This window comes from Chaetodon auriga, chromosome 23 (genome assembly GCF_051107435.1).
Source record: "Chaetodon auriga isolate fChaAug3 chromosome 23, fChaAug3.hap1, whole genome shotgun sequence".
Taxonomy (NCBI): Eukaryota; Metazoa; Chordata; class Actinopteri; order Chaetodontiformes; family Chaetodontidae; genus Chaetodon; species Chaetodon auriga.
Genome location: NC_135096.1, coordinates 10,077,220 through 10,094,527, shown reverse-complemented (window position 1 = coordinate 10,094,527; position 17,308 = coordinate 10,077,220). Strand labels below are relative to the sequence as shown.

The window sequence follows — 17,308 nt, the reverse complement described above, 5'->3', positions numbered from 1 at the left end:
CAGAGAAGGCTGCCTGTTTGATCTCTTTTGATCCTGAGCCCTTAAGCATTCACTGTGTAGATGACACACTGATATTACTCTTAATTAAATTTATGTTGGTTAAACATGTATTGATTGCACATGACCCTCGATGTTGTGTGACGTAGAAGCAAATTGTGACCCTGTGATGGCTGATTGCCAGTAAAGATAAGATGTTCAGATGAACAGTGTGATGTACAATCACTAAAAGTACTTCACTTGAGTAAATGTACTTCGTTGCAATCCATTAATGCACTATGACGATAATGTCACTTCCTGGGATCCACAAAGTTTGCAGAAAATAAAAGTATATTTTATTATGGGACCAGGTGCGGTGCTGCTGATGGGAGGAGTGACGCAACAGTGACGTCGCAGCCCCCTCCTCCCTCATTTACACGGAGGAGCGCGGTCCTGTCAGATGTTCATCAGCGGACAGTCAGGCTGCAAGTCCAGGGAATAAAGCTGGTAAGTTGTAAAATAAGGTGTGCTAGACTACTTGTATAAGACTGTTCAAGTTAAAGTTTCAGTGCGTCTGTAAATCTCATGCATCCAGTGTAATTAAGCCGGAGCAGCGCTTATTTTAACATTGGTTATGATCGTCGTGGATCAAATGAGAACACCTTAAATGCAGATCAATACTGTAACATTCTGGAGACAGTAGAGGCTTTCAGTCGTTTACACCCTTCGAGCTTGTTACATCAGAGTAAGTGTTTATAGTGCTGGAGTAGATCCATAAATAGGCGTTTTAATTATTAAAGTGGTTTTAATTAAGGTGAAGGGGCTGAGACTGGAAGCGCAGCTTGAGCAGATATCTTTAATCACATGCAGGCTGACACCAGAGTGTATTTCTGACATGATTAATGTCACTCAAATAAAGCCCTGCTGTATCTACACATTTGTCTGCATGTGTGTGGAGTTACACATTTCCATTCATGTTATGGTGTCCATGAGTGTGTGTGTGACAGACTATTCATGATGTGGTGCATTGTGCTGTGATGGAATGTAACCTAGCACATTTATTTAAGTACCGCTGTTAAGTAACTTGAAACTTGTACTTGTACTCTATTTTACTGTCAGACTGGTTTGAAGTTGTTATAATGAAGTCAGTTATACAAAATTAGAGTTTGGCTGCATGTTACCAAAAATAATTATTGACCTTTGGGCGTAATTCTTTACTACAGTAAATGCAGGACATGTTCATGAAGAGCCACTGGTTTGTGACCCGTTTCAACCCAGTTAAACAAGATGTAACACATTTTATGAGATTCCAGCTCAGCAAGGACCCCATGAAAATGTCACAGTCGTCTAATGACTCAGTAAACCCAGATGTGAGTGCTTGGGAAGCAGAGTATGTATTTGTTTGAATAGTGGGAAGCTGAACTCTGCTGGTAAACACTTTAACTATACGTCTGATTAAAAATTCAAGTTATGATTCGCTGTGCTTTGGTGTATCGGTCATCAGTGAAGTGTTAAACAGCTTAAGACACAAAGAATTCAGCCACAGTGTAATTTCTGTGGTGCAGTCATGTATCCCCGACCAAAAAACATTAGCAGTGGTATGACAGAAGTTAAGCCCCTGCCATATGTGTCTGGTCGATAGAACTGAGCTGCTGGATATCGGCTGAACTTCAAAGGCCACCCTGGTGGCCTGAATCTTAATAGAGACACACATGACCAACATGGAGCAATTATCCTTCATCTAAGGGAACAGGTAGCTCGAATTTAGCGTTTTGTTTACAGCAGCCTTGATCACATTATGATTACTGTCGTGATTTTTCAACACTGGCTTTGTTAATAGGGTCTAATCATGCAGATTCTCTCCCAGTGTTGTTTTACAGCGTGTACAGCATGTGATGCATTCAAGTTTGAAAGGGTGGGTTTGAACAAACACTGAGCTGGCTTTCTAAGTTGTAAACATGTCTTTCTGCACGTTTGAATGGTTTACCTAAAGAATTATAAGCAAGCAGAAGTTTCTGCAGAAACAGAGTGAGTGAGACAACATGCACACAAGGCATGCACCTAATTAATGTATGCCCCAAATGTTCCTGCAATATATCATACAGGAAGAAAATATGTCAGTTGCATTGTGGTTTTGGATAAAAATGACTTTCCCAGTAAAATTTACAACGTTTTGGGTCTTTCACGTGTGTTTCAGTCATAAATCTAACATCTCTGACAGCGCTTGAAGGCAGCATAGCACTGCCTGCAGACAGAAGGTGAGAAGCAGTTAGTTTGTCTGCATATTATTTTCACGGTCTTCTCTTGGAAATAACTTTGTTTCGTTGAGCCATGTTGTTAATTTTCTAAAAGAAATATATGTGTGGAAGACACAGCTTATTCCTTAACTTCTGTTGGCTGATTTGTTGCGTCGGACTCAGCAGATAAACGTAACTTATCTCTGGTATGAAGAGGTCGCGGGCAGGGTCATGAGTCAAACAGTATTTTAAACTTAATCCTTGTTTTGTTTTGGTTTTTAACTTATTTTCTGGATAAAAGAGAACAAAACATGACACTTTTGTCCACAGCGCTGCATCACCACCATGCCCGAATTTACAGTAGAGAACATCTTCTTGGCCAGTGCTGCAACAGTAATGTCTCTGTGGATGTGTCAAGCAGTATATTACAAATAATATCGCTGAGAAACTGCACAGCTCATCAACTTCTACACTCCCAATCTGCAAACTTGATCCCCAGTTGTCAGGGGAGACAGAAAGATTTAAAACCTGCTCTCCTTCAGATTCTTTCAGCCCTGCGTGGCCTTTTAACTGGAACCCAAAGGAGTCGGTTGGTGCTGATTGAACTCTGAGTGATATAAACCCTCTCCATCCCTCTCCAGTTGTAACAGGGAGCCATTGTATCTAATCCCTGCTCTCCTACCCCTTAGACTCAGACCAAATTTTACCTCTCGGCGTCCATCAGACAGCTCAAAGTTGGAGAGCCAATCTCAAGTTTTCCTTTCAGTGTGCTGCATATCATTATGAGCTATACTGTAGCATGAGTGCTCTGATGAATGCAAGCCCATGGATTGAAAGGCCTCTCTGAATCACTTCAACTTAGGCTCCGTCATGTAATTAGTCTGCGTTTCCAGAACTCAGCGTCTGTGGTGCAAGCTAACTTTAAAAAGTTAGAGCTGATTGAACTTCCAGATGGAACTTCCTTTAGCTTTCAATGATGGAATAAAGCATTTATACATTATACCTCAGGTGCTGAGCTAAATGTGGTGCACTTAGGGCTGCAACTAATTCAACAATTAATGTTTATTTTCTTAATAATTGAATTATTTGCTGTATAAAATGTCAGACAATAGTGACAAATTAAAATATTGAAATGTTTTGTTTTGCAGAAACAAGACAGTACCCAAAGATATTCCTTTTATTATCATAGAAAGTGGCAAATCTGAAAAATTTGGGATCCTGGCTTAAAAAATGAAATAGCGTATTAATAGTTTATTTGACTAATCGTTCCAGCTCGGGATTCTGTTGTGTTGTCTTCTTGTAAATACACAGTGTTCATTATAGTCTCATACAATATTCACAGAGCTGTCCACACAGAGCATTTAAAGTGATTTTGCTCTTAAATATTGTAGAGTGTAGAGTAAACTTTGTCATGCATTGCCTCCATCTTCAGTTTGGTTTAATTATTTTTTTTTACTTTAAACATAATAATCAGGGCCTTTGATAGTCAGATTCAAAGAATGCTGTAAATAGTACAGTGCACTACGGTTATTCTATCTGCAGCAAACCCATTGATCAGTCTTATTGGGGCATGCATAACGCAAAGAAAACAAGCATTTACAACCACACAGTTACCACAATGCCTGCAGGATAAAAGGCAAAATAGAGTCAGAGGCATCTGAACTCATGGCTGATCTTGCACAAATCTACTGATCTCAGTTCTGGGGCAAAACCAGGTCATCTGGTATTTAATCCATTGATTGACATCTCGGTGAATCTAAGAAGAGCATTTGCTGGAGAGTGTTCTGGCTGGACTGTAAGTGAATACTCAACTGAATAGTATGAGATGTCCTCATGGGGACAAAACTTAAATTACAAAGGAACTGTTGTCAGTGAAATTGCAAAAATCCTGTAAATATCAACACTTTGTCCTGAACCATATAATATAACATGTATTTTGTATGTGCAATAGAGGCCCGTTAATAATATTGAAAAAAAGTTGAAACACATATCAAAGCCCATAGAAAAAAATGTTCATTTCATGACACACTTCTGTCTTGCAAACACTGCTTGAAATCTTTGTAAACCAAAGGCACTCAGGTTTCTCTCAATAGTGAAAGACTATATGAATTAAACTCACATAGTGACAAAGAACTTACATTTTTACGAACAGGAGTGCGCCCTCTTAAAGTTTATTTGATCTGCTGGTGTTGAAACGAAGCTGTGGGATTTCCTTTCGGCTCTGGACAGACGTTCACGTTGGAGAGTTATTGTCTACAGTATGTGTTAGTACAGACATTTATGTTCCTTTCAGGATGAATTGCAACAAAATGACTATACTTTTGTGATGTGACACTCCTGAAATGGACATTTCTGTGGAGAGAAGTGTCAGCACGGGCTGCATAGACCTGCATATGTGCCTCCACAGTCAAGATTGTGATCTTAAGCTCCTTCTCTACAGGGCCAACAGTGGGCACTTTATTAATGGGGCAGTGAATCTTTTTAACCAAGGAACTGATTTGGAAGTAAAGAAGGTGGAGAGGGGGATGTTTCCTTCCTGAGCAGACCTGCTGTTGCAATCTCCAGTATAAAAGAGTCAGAGTAAAAGACAATACAAATGCTGACTTGGCTTTACCAATGAATGGCCCATTGCATGACAGAAAAAAGAAAAGAAAAAACATTTGGCAAGCACAACTCACGGCTAAATTCCCAGAGGGCAAAAGGGGCTTGTAGATGAATCATAAGTCATGTTTATGTCAGAAAGTAAAATGAATGTCTTCCAGTCCTTTGTCATCATCTAATGTCATAATTATTCAGATCCAGGGATGGATGCTTTGAGTTAAAGCTTACAGTAGGCCGCTGTGGTTCCTCTTAACATTTAAATAATGAAGCAACCTCACAGCAGGAGCGGCACACACAGCTGATCACTTTTATAGATTCATTCCTTCCATGATTGGATTTTATACTAGAAGAACTGACACACACACACACATCTTTTCAATTTTATTATTTATTGTTTCTTTACATTTATTGAGGTGCAGAAAAAAGTAGGCTCTGAGAAAGATCTGCATCAGCTTAAACTGTTAAGTGAACTGACTGTATGTGGCTTGTGATGAATATTCTATATGTTCTGTTATTTGACTGGTTCATTCAGTTTTAACGTACATTTCTAATAGATGTATTTCAATTCCTGTGCTGTATTCCTGCTGTTTGTGGTCCCCTCTCTCCCACAGAGCTCTCCTGCCCAAGCAGAAAAGTGCATGTAAGTACTTCGGGCCAATGATGGAAGCCTGGCCAACACTGGCCTGGGTCCTGCTCATGACCAGCGTTGCTGATTGGCTGAAAAGTGTCCAGTCACGGGACTTCACCATGATGGACATCATCCTGCTGCATCCCTCAAGTAGGAACATGATATCGCTGTTTGATTCATGTGTGTTTTCAGTGTAAACAAAAGATACATGGACCCTGAAAGTCATCGAGTGTGTCTGAGTGTGTGTCTGTCTGGTGAGTAACAGGATTTGTCCTGATTGGAAACTGGCTGATCCTGAGACTCACAGCTGTCCCAGCTGAAACATGGGCTGATTTCTAGTACAGATGTGATTCTTGCCAAGGGAAAAGCCAAATAACTCCTTGATTCTGTCTGGAAAAAAGATCTTTTATGGAAGAACTTGACAACATCTGTTCCGCGGGTCATGAGAATGGTAAACAGGGGACAGTCTGAGCATCACGCCAGCAGGCTTCAGATTTAATGCTTTTCATGCCGAATCAGTAATTGCATTAATGAAGAACAAAGAAAACAATAGTGTGGCAGAGCAACACCAGCTGCTTCACAGCCAAGTTTCTCCACTCTCATTTGCAAACAACATACAGCAGCTACACTTGGACTACAAGCCATGACAGGCTTGACCCAGGCGACATGGAAGATGAGGTGGGTCCACATCGTCACACTGCTGCTGGGTTGAGCACTTAGGAGATGGAAAAGGGCCTCACAAACTGAGGCACCAACTTGTGATACTCCATCCTTAGAGGGTGATCGCAGATGGACAGCCAGACCCTCTGCCCTGGGTAATAGCATGGGGCTAGGACACAGCAGTCGGTGGTCCTCTGGTAGCAGATGGAGGTACAGAGGGGGACAGAGTGGGTTGCTGCCAGAAAAATGGCCACAAGAATGGTGACAAGTGTGGTAAATTTGACTTCCAAGTCGATAAAAGCAACGACTGTTAAATTGGTATATTTATTCGATCATCGTGAAAACTGCTGTCCCAGCTTCCATGTTGACTCCATGCTAAAATACTGGCACACGCACATGTTTCGGATGTGCAGTTTCTAGTGAGTTTATGGTATGTTTTGCTGCACATGTCAACACATAAATAATTAATGAATCCTCATTTCAGAAGTGCTCCAAGGTTCATTGAAGATAAAAGGAGATAATCTTTTATTCATCCCACAGCGGGGGAATTTACAGTGTAACGTCAGCAAAGGTGATAGTGTAACAGTCAGAAGCATCAGTAAAAAAAAAGTAAGATATGATAGATAAGTAAACTATATAATAGATAAAAGAGAAATATTGATATTGCACGTGAGTTAATTTGTCAGTTTTGTTGTGTGTGGTCGACTGGGAGCAGTGTTGTAACGTCTGGCAGCAGCAGGAAGAAAGGGCCTGCAGTGTCCTTCACACACTGTGGCTGAAGCAGCCTGTCACTGGAGGAGCTGCCCAGGGCTGTGCTGCACTGGGTGGGACACGTTCTCCATCGGGAGAACCCACCACCTCCACTGGGTCGAGGGGGTGTCCCAGGAAAAGCTGACAGCAGTCGAGATGCTGCTGCCCCAGCACACATCACTAACTCAGAGTGCTTAAGTGTGTCTGTCTGTCCTCCACAGCTACACCTCATCCTGGTGGCTTCAAGTGCTTCACCTGTCAAGACGCTGCCGACAACTATGAGTGTAATCGCTGGGCACCAGATGTTTACTGTCCAAAAGGTACATCAGCTTGTTCCCATTTGCTCAAATGAGCTCAGATGGAATTTTGGGGCATAAAACTTTACAGTCTTTCTAAAATATGAAAGACAGTGTGGTGTGAAGGCAGTAAAATAATCCAGAAATGAAGGCGTGTCATCTCTTCCAGATGCCAGATACTGTTACACCCTCCACATGATGGATGACCGTGGAGACAGTGTGTCTGTGACCAAGCGCTGTGTGACTCTGGAGGACTGCCTGTTTACTGGCTGTGCTCATGTCACTGATAACGGCTATCAGGTAAGTGGAGCCTCTGGATTAAAGTGCATCGGCGTCCACGACCTGATGCTCATTCTTTAAATCTCATCCGTCAGGTGTGCTCGTCCTGCTGCGAGGGGAACATCTGTAACGTGTCGGTGCCGAGAAACGAGAGCAGCGCCGTCTTCTCCTCGACTTCTCCTCTGGTCAGCTCGAGCAGAAGGCTTCTTCCCGCATCTCTGAGCTACGCCGTCATCATCATCTTCACAGCTGGACATGTTTGAGAGGGAAACTCCACGCCAAGTGCATTTCCTAAGGTCGCAGTGTTGTTTAGCTGGTTCATGGAGCATCACACCTGGGATTTGCGTTTATTGCCTCCTGCTCACATTGATTAGACTGGCTGCATAAAGAGGCTTCAGAAACCGTCCAGAGAGTTGAGTGAAATGTAAGTTCAGGCTTGGGAAAAAAAAAATAAGTGCAAACTTGTCACTACTGCTCCATATTCCATTTTAATTAGGTTTTCTGCTTCCTGTCAGACAATATTTCCATTTTCTGGTAATTTATTTAAACTGTCAGTATTAATGTGAGGCTGTTACTGTTTAACTGTGTTTTTTTTTTTTTTTTGGACGTTGCTTGTGAAATCCATTGTCATCTTGTTTGTTGGACGTAATAAATTTGTGTAAAAAAAAAGTCACATTTTGCTTCACGGTGTGCGATGATGAGACTGACCAGTTGATGACGTAACTAGTAGTTGTTCAGTGTCTCCTTCAGTCTGGGGGTCTTTCTGTCTGTGCCCAGGGGGACATTGTCTCCTGATCTGTCCATGGCTGGATGCTACGTGGCGCGACAAACAGCAGCTAGTTACCCTAAAAGACAACATAATGTAAAGTTGCTGTTCCTCATATGTGGCTAAACTAATTCAGGTAAACTGTTATCAGGCTGAAATAATCCCTTTCATTCTCATCCATCTCACTGGCTTCTTTGAATGCAGCTTGATGTAATTGATTTGTTAATCCTGGATGAAGTTATCCTCAAAGAGTGTGCTCTTATTTTCAAATAAAGGCAGAGGGAGTCGATCAGCATTCATGTGAGTGCTGATCATGTGAAAGCAGTTATGAGGTTGGTGTGATGGGAGCCCTCCAATCCTGCACTCCGAACATATTTCTGTGTGTGTTCCTGCATTGTTTCGACTGTTAATTTGTTCGACATCAGGCCTCGACAACGCTTCCAGTTTCCACACTTTCATCACTGTTAAAACAGATGCTACCAGCCAATGTGGTCAAACTACAAGTGGCGCTGGTGCATGAGTGGTGCGGTCCACCCCACCTGACATGCAAGAGACTTTATGTAACTGTGCTATGAAAATGAAACCTTACTAAACTCCCTCAAAAAGCAGCCGCAATTACAGAAACAACTTCCACCAGAAGATTCAGAATACAATCATTTCAAACAAACTGTTTAATTCAACAGTTTTACAAAGTGTTCATGAGTGCACATAGTAATACCCTTTATCCAATCGTGTGTTCACAAAGCGGTGAACCTCGCTCCATCCTGGCTTGTGAACGACTGAGCCTTTCGAGGAACCTAGCTGTCATCTCAAACTGTCAATATTTTGGCCCCGGTGGTAAATTAGTTCAGTGGGTCTGTTGCACTTCAACTGAAATAGTATCCACATTTCTTTGCATCCTATGCAACACAAAAAAACACTACAATTTCTCATCTGACATCATCAACCAAAATCTCAAAGTGTTGTTGGAATTGGGATCTTTGACCTGAGCTATGGGCAGCTTCATGAGACCATTCGGAGGGTTTCCATTTCATATCCATGCTTTCAATATCATAAAACAAAGATGACGTCATCCGCTAAAATGTGGACATTTTCAAAGTGAAAATATTCTATTTTTAGTCAAAATTACATTTGTAGTCCCTCCCACTGTACTCAACAGGTCCGCATTAGAGTCTCAGCCGAGTCCTTGTTACAGTAAGACGAACTCTGCACAACCTTTCACTGATACAACCATGTACCAACACTACCACACATAAATAAACTATTCCTCATCATCGACTACGTTTGAAAGTCCTTGTAGTCTTGCGACAGCGGCGCTGTGAGCAGGTGCGTTGGTGAAAACAGTCCCCACAAACAAAGGCGTTCCTCTCAGGATGTGGCGAATGACTGTGCAGGAGCCCGACGCTTCGATGTGGAAGCCCATGTGACTAAGCTCCTCCTCTGTGCGTAGTGTGGTCTGACTCGATGGAGACGAGAAGAACTGTAGGGGGAACATATGGTGATGGTGCTGTAAGTGAAATCAGTGAATCTGCTTTGCAAAACACACTGGAAGCCACGCTGAAACAAGACCTGGGTTTCAGGTTCCTTCAGTGGAAATGAGCGAACACAAGGCTTAAATTGCTTGGTATTCACTATTCACGCATTTCTCGCACAAGAAATCGTTACCACACAAAGAACTCACAGCTGTTCCTGTTGTCGGGTCAATGAAGTCTGCCCAGTAGCCTGCGGTCCACAGAGAGAAGCACATTTCCTTCGCACCGCTCACGAACTGCGGTGAGGAGGAAACACAGTCAGCAGCTGCTTCAACGCCACGTCACGGATACACGTCACAAACAAAAACACCGATAAAGTGACAGGACTCACTCTGTGGAGCAGCTGGTCTCTGTCCAGCTCTGTTGCCTCCTCGCCCCGACTGCTGCTCTGTGTGACCGTCACAACTGTGATGGAAGCGGTGGGCGCTGAGGGGAACAACAGCTCCAGATCTGCCACGCACACAAACACACACCTTCGTTACTGATGACGACAAACAGATGATACAGCTTTCTGAGATGACTTGGTTTCAGAGAGTCAACGCCAAATGAACTTCACTTACCTTTCTTTAACAGCTCAGGGCAGGAACTTACGGAGCAGTCTGTGCCCGTCTGTGTAAAGTACTGCTCAGCTTTGTGGACTCTGGTGGATATAGGACCCAGTTTTCCCTGATGAACAAACACACACACACACACATACATGTTGACAAAGCAGCTCTGAGGCCTTCAATCATTTCTTCTGGCAGATAATGTGATTTTCTTGGCAAATTATTCTTGAATAATTCCGAAATAAATAACAATAAATATACCCTGAGCTGAGTGTCTTGAATGGTAACTACAGGTCTGATGCAAATAATTCAAAAACCTACGTGGAACTCATTGACGAACTGGGCCAGTATGAACTGCTGTCTCTCTGCGCTGCTCGGGACTGTCAGTACATCAGGCACCGTCCTGTGGACTGGAGTCTTCTTTTGGTCCTCCATGCCCTCCAGGTGGCAGTCAAACCCAACGTTACCCGGCAACTGAAAGCGCTGGTCCTGAGGTCCGAATGGTCCCATGCTCTCATCAGGCCACACAGTCCTGGGGCCTGGAGGGGACGTGACAGAGATATTTGAGCACATCTGCATCCGCAACCCCATCTGTCGCCATGTGCGACACACCGTCCTGTCTTTACGTGTTTTCGAAAGCAACAGACTGGAGCAAAGCACCAAGAAACAACAAACTAAAACGTAACTCATCAGCTCCCTTCAGATCTCCACTGAAGACTACGCTGACATTTACCACTTGACTGACCTGACTCTGTGGGTGATACAGGTATGTAAGGCTCATCTGAGCTTGCAGCAGAGAAGGTTCTGATTCTGCTGACACGGATAGCAGCTAATGCTTGATATCCTGCTGTCTGAGAGAGGATACGCCTGCCTCGACCACACAGCACCTGCAAAAGAACAAAGCCATCTGTTAACAGCCAGCCAAAGCTATGAAGCACATAATTATATTTAAATGAAGCCTGGCTGCCACTTCTCTTCATATAACAAGCAGGGGTGAGCTCACGTGACCACGGGAAAGTTGTTATGTCACTTACACTGCTGGACATTGTGCTTCGTCTCCGTCTGGGCTATTAACTTTCACCTGTTGGATAAAAACAACAACAATTGGTGCAACGGTGGACATGCCGAACTGTATTTCTGAAATTACACATTTAAGCTAACTTTAAGTGTACTAGCCACAGTTTGTTAGCATAGCTGACATGATGCAATGATGGCGTGTACGGTTCACGGGGAGGCAAAGCAGCAAGGTCAAGTCTTCAAACGCTTCAGAAATAACTTGAACAGCAGCAGTAACAGCGGTAAATTTGTACCAAATATGAACCGTCACAAAATGTTACAACATCAAGAAAACAGGCAACTAGCTCGCTGCTATCGTTAGCACGTTGCTTGCTAGTCCAGTCAGCTGATTTCTTATTGACACTTTCCCTTTAAGACAGCAGTTTATCTCTGAACTTGAGATCACCTTGCACAAAATACATGGCAGCGTGGGCCATGAACGTCTTAGTACTCTTTCTAAAAACGTGATAAATATGGATCTGCTAATGGGATTCAATTGTAAATTGTACAAATTGTCCTTACTTGCAAAGTTGCACGTCCGCTGCTACGCTCTCTCTAAACAGGAAGTGACGCAGAAAAAAACAGTCATGCGCTGTTTGCGTATCAGTAGATCAATATTTTTATGCATAATATGCATCATAACATCATATATTATATGATGTTAGCGATGATGGGGGGTTTGATTAGAGCTTCTACACTATCGTCCTTAAGTTGTGTTGTATTGAGACAATATTAATTTCATGATACAACACACGTTTTGTCCTTTGAGCCAGCGCTGCACGTCAGATATTCTAGACTGCTTTCCCATGTCTTACCACAAGATGGCAGCAAATTAACAGTTAATAGGACCAGTGATCTGATTTTAACAGTACCACTGCTCCTATCTGCCCTGCAATGTGGCCTTGAGGGAGCATGCTTGTTGGTATTATGACTTTTATTGATATTTTAGGGGTTCCAACATGATGACAATGGTGCCTTGTCTTAGCTTAGACAGGAAATACTCCAAAAATGGCATATTAGTTTTAAGAGGTGTTAGAAAAAACAGTCTATTAATGTCAGGTGGCAGCTGATCACTCAGTTTTTCATTGGGCGGATGATGGCACAGGCCTGAACTCTTAGGTGGAGTGTCAATATATACAGTATCAACACCCAATGCTCTCAATGCCATGTGATCAGCTTCAGTGGACAGGACCCCCCCCCCCCCCCCCGTGTAAATTACGACATTCAGGACAGGGAAAGTGCATTAATAGCACTTTCACTAAAGTTCCCCAAACTCCTTTAACTCTATTGAGCTTTACCTTGGCTAACCTCGAAATAATGTCCAGAATCAAAGGCTGCGTGTGTTTGTACTGGGCAGTTCCCAGGTGGAGCACTGTGGAGAAATGGTACACATACTCAGCAAAACCCCCTCCCTTGATCAATAAAGTTTAAAAACGAGAATAGAGGAATTGTCCTAGCAAGAGGAGTGTTGTTTGCTGTCAGAAGTCGGGAAGGACAAGGACATCTAGTAAAGTGCATTTTGCTAACGTAGACACATCTCTTTAGCTGACTTGGACAAGCTGATTGACACTTTCTCTGAGCTGACAGGATATGCAGTGGGACTTTACCCTGGGACCAACATGCTTCAGTCACCGAGGGCAGCTGCAGCAATGTGATGTGTGTGTGTGTTTGTATGTGTGTGTGTGGTGATGAGGCATGTAGAACCACACAGAACTTGGCTGTCAGTGAGGCTCCCACAGGATCATTTGTAACAGCAACACAGCATCCACCCTAGATAGAGCCCCTGTAGGTTGCACACACACTTACACACACACACACACACACTGATATGCACCAGCATCCAAAAGCAGCTACTAAATGAATTCTTCACCCCAGGCTCTCTCCGCAGTGTTGTTGTTTCGAGGTGAAGAGCGCCACTGAACAAAAGGCTGAATCAAGACAAGCCAACTCTGGTGGAAGTTCAGTACTCTCTGTTTTGTAGTGAGATAATACGCAGACATTAAAATTGAATCCTAATAATTTACTTTTTTTTGTTGATTAATTGACCCACTGTGTTTAAAATAAATTGGTTTATCAATTAAATATTGGGAATTAGTAAAACTCTGAATCATATGTTCCCAGAGGCCAAGGTGACGTGTTCAAACTGCTTGTTTTGTCCAACCAGCAGTCCATTTTCAAAGCTGTTTCATTCACAATGATGAAAAGCTGGAAACAAGAAATGCTGGCATACGTATTGGCATGAGAAATGATTTAAATGATTGTCAAAATAGATGAATTTTCACTCGGCCCACTGATCGTCATAAAAGCATATTTTAAAGCTGTCATGTGGCTTCAACTGATCTTCGCAATTAGAGGTTATTTTGTGCTATTATTCATTATTTGACCATTTCTTTGCCTGAAACATTTAGCAACAGCGTGCTAATCTTGAAAAGCCTCTGAAACAGTCTTTAAACGAAGATAACGATTGAAATACCTTCAGGATTTTGCAGCTCTTTGAAGGAATAGTTTGATCCTTTGAGAAAAACTCACTTTGCTGCTGAGAGTTAGATGAGGAGACTGATACCGCTTTGCATATCTGCACTGTAAATATGAAGCCAGAAGGCGATTAGCTTAGCTTAGCAGAAAGTACGGCAGCAGGGGGAAACAGCTAGCCTCGGGCACTTCCAAAGCTCCCTAATTAGCACACTGTAGCTTATTTATTTCAGCTGTGAAAAAAAAAACCCAAATGTGAAAACTATTGATACAATTTACCATTAATTTTTCAGTCTTTTATCTGTGGCTGTGGTCAGTGATGAACCTTTACCACATCAGCATGGACTCAGCCATTCGCCAGAGTAAAATCGTGGGCCAATATCAGGCTTGAATTGTTTCCTAAACACTTTTCCCTCGACGGCAGTAACTGGTTTTGCGAGTGGAATTCCTGAGTGCAGCGAAGCCTTGAGACCTCCAGACAAAGCCATGAGTCAGTCGAGGCCTTTTTATTGCTGCGCTGTCAGGCCACGCCGGATCTTGTCTGGAATCAGCACTTTTCTGTTGCCATTTCATCCAATGTTGAAAACCGCATTTCCATCTCACACATTCTGTGCTACCTGCCTGCGTCAGCACACCATCAGCTGCCCTCAGTCCTCAGCTGATGATTTAGTGACGGCCATTGAAGGTCTATTTCCCATTTTCTCATCAAGTGTGGATGACAAACCTATTAGGACTGTTGAGTTACAGGATTTTGTCATGTTTGGCACCCACCACCACCGCCACCTGATTCTTGATCCATGCTTGCTTGAACTGGATTTAAAACCCTGGTCCTCACATGTAAGGCTTTAAATCTCCTCTATCAAAAGGCCGCGGTCCACTCCTCAATGAAAGCCTTTACGTTCCTCATCACAATTGTCAAAGTTAGTTAAAGGCTAAAGTGGAGAGACACGACTGGATTTGCTGCTCTGTTTCATGATATCACGGGAAAACTGAATGTACTGCTGAATATATCAGTGTGTTTCCATTGACACAAAACTGCTTCGAGAGTCATTTTGGACAAGTTGATCTCCATAAACCTCTGGGAGTTGTCAGTATTTCTCAGCAGCTCCTGATTTGCACTCAGACTAACTAAAGAGGAGGATGAAGAAAATGAAAAGTTGAACAGTGAACCTTTAGTTCTATTAATGAGAAGAAATGATCAAATTGATGTAAACATCACAAAATAAAGAAGCTTAATTACCATTTTAATTTTCTCATCGCTCCATTTACCCAGCTCTCAGTTATTATTCAGTGGGTCATGTTTCGTGGTTTGTCTGTCAAGGACATTTCAACGACTGTTTCTGTTACATCTGCTGTCATTGCCAATCTGCTCCTGCAGCACAACCATCAATGTCAAGGCCTCATCTGCAGCTCTCCAGGGTGGGATCTTGGTTTTATGATGGGGTTAATCGTACATTTAACCCAATACCCGTTTTCTTACTTGTGGTGCCTTCCCTGACCGGCCTAACTTTGCGAATATAGTCACAGTGGGCACTGATGTAAAATGCATGAACAGCCCCTCCTGAAACATCCATAATTATATGAATGCAGAATATCAGCTCACATGCACAGTGCGATCTCATTAGTGACTGTAAACCCCAGGCATGCACATGGGAAATAATTGAACAGTTCAGCACTGCTGACAACGCTCAGAGCATTCTGGAGTCCATTTCAACAAACAAGCACCAGGTGCAAGCATGGAGGACACTAAATTTTATGATAATATCGGAAGAAGTAGCACAGAGGCTCAAGCAAGTGCAATAAACCACTGCAGAGATAATCTTTATTTCATGTTATTCTGTCCATTGACTTTGGGTTGTGGGTATGATGGACGGAGAGGTATTTTAGCATAGCTTGTTTGCTGTGCACTCTTTCACCTTATAAGGCCAAATTAAGCATGACTGGTATTTTTAGCTACGTTAGGAGCAAAAATGCAAACTATGCATTGGCTGATAAATGCACAGCAAAACATTGTCTATAGCTCAGTCAAACACACTTACAGGCTACAGTGATAAGTATGACTGGCCTGTTTGAAGGACATTTAAAACACTTATTAACAATTAATCAGTCCAACTGCTGCTCTCAAGGAACTCAGTTGAGCTGACACCTTGTCCCCTGGTGCTCCAGAAAGTTTCAGTGACTTCAGATGAGCTTAACCTGGCAGTCACAGTTGTGACAGGGAGGGTCAGAAATAACAGAATATTACTGTAGGTGCTTGCACCTGATGCTCATTTGTGGAAGTCTGTTTCAAAACGCTCTGAGCGATGTCAGTCCTGCTGAACTGTGCAATTAGGCCTTTTCCCAGTTGTAAGCCTGGGGGCTGCAGTCACTAATGAGGTAGCAGAGGGTGTGTGTGTCTGCTGTTGCACTGTGCGCATAAAATTATGTATATGCATAGAGGGGCCCTGAGGTGTAGCTCTACCACCAACACTAGTCAACCAGTGACCGGTGGTAGTTTAAGGCAGATTCTGATATACCGACTAATTTCCCGCCTTCCTGAGTTCCCTGATTCTCAGTTTTACTTTGTTCAGTAACACCGACGTCACACCTGAAAACAGCTCCATTACACAGCAAAGGGTTCATTAAAATTCAAGCAAGTAGTAATTATGAGGAAGATAATTACGACACTGTTTGCATGCGAGACCACTCAAGCATGTGGCACCCTGATCATTTCTGCCATTTTACATATCTTTACATATCATGAATGCAAGCCTGCCAAGGTTCACAAAGTGCTCTCACATCATTCTGATCCGAATGATATTCCCAACACTGCTTCTCCTCTCATCAGCCTGAGAAAATGGAAGTCACATCTTAAAATAGAAATATGATTGCACATGTATTTCTGACGATCGTGGCAAAAGATTAGAAATACTCAGAAGTGCTGCATGATTTCATTCTGAAGCAATTCCTCTGCTCCCTCAATTGGTTTTCCACCAGGTTCCTTCTGAAAAGTCTCTAAAACCTCAGGATGAATCTATGATATAACTCAAATCTGATATGTGTGTGTGTGTGTGTGTGTGTGTGTGTGTGTGTGTGTGTGTGTGTGAGTGAGTGATTTCTACCGCTAACCACAAGCAGAACCAATACCTGCACTCTGCGTCTGGTATCTGGAATGTCTGAACTTGACAGACTTTCATGAAATTTGATTGTCAGCTGATGTGTAAGGATTTTTACTTGTTGCACCACAGCTCAGACCAGAGTGTGCTAAAGCCATGCAGCTGGCAGCACGGAGGAGACTTGGAACAGTTTATTGCCACATGAAATCAGACAAAAAGTACACAGTAGGAGAGCAATCTCCTGCTCCGATGGAAAGTGCATCTTCGTCCAGAATTAGGAAAGTTGGGTTTTAGATGATATAAAGCGTTGTCCACCTAGGAGGTTTCGAGGCTACAGACAACTGACCCTTAGAGAATAATAATGGTTAGTATTATTAATAGTATGGTTAGAGCAATGAGTTGGTTGAAAACTGTC

At 42.7% G+C, this 17,308-nt stretch overlaps 2 protein-coding genes across 2 annotated transcripts; one reads left to right on the top strand and one right to left on the bottom strand.

The window, feature by feature from the left end:
• The first annotated feature begins 434 nt into the window (after positions 1 to 434).
• Positions 435 to 7,893, top strand: LOC143316241 (ly6/PLAUR domain-containing protein 6-like). Its single transcript, XM_076724079.1, has 5 exons — positions 435 to 483; positions 5,426 to 5,592; positions 7,074 to 7,172; positions 7,318 to 7,448; positions 7,523 to 7,893. The coding sequence occupies exons 2-5, from the start codon at positions 5,472 to 5,474 to the stop codon at positions 7,688 to 7,690; spliced, it is 519 nt and encodes a 172-aa protein (XP_076580194.1). The 5' UTR covers positions 435 to 483; positions 5,426 to 5,471; the 3' UTR covers positions 7,691 to 7,893.
• Positions 7,894 to 7,981: 88 nt separating this feature from the next.
• mmadhca (metabolism of cobalamin associated Da) lies at positions 7,982 to 11,915 on the bottom strand. Its single transcript, XM_076724078.1, has 8 exons — positions 11,849 to 11,915; positions 11,305 to 11,351; positions 11,016 to 11,157; positions 10,592 to 10,809; positions 10,286 to 10,391; positions 10,057 to 10,175; positions 9,875 to 9,961; positions 7,982 to 9,673 (listed from the first exon to the last, which is right to left on the bottom strand). Exons 2-8 carry the CDS (start codon positions 11,314 to 11,316, stop codon positions 9,455 to 9,457), a joined length of 903 nt encoding a protein of 300 aa, XP_076580193.1. The 5' UTR covers positions 11,317 to 11,351; positions 11,849 to 11,915; the 3' UTR covers positions 7,982 to 9,454.
• Positions 11,916 to 17,308: the final 5,393 nt, after the last annotated feature.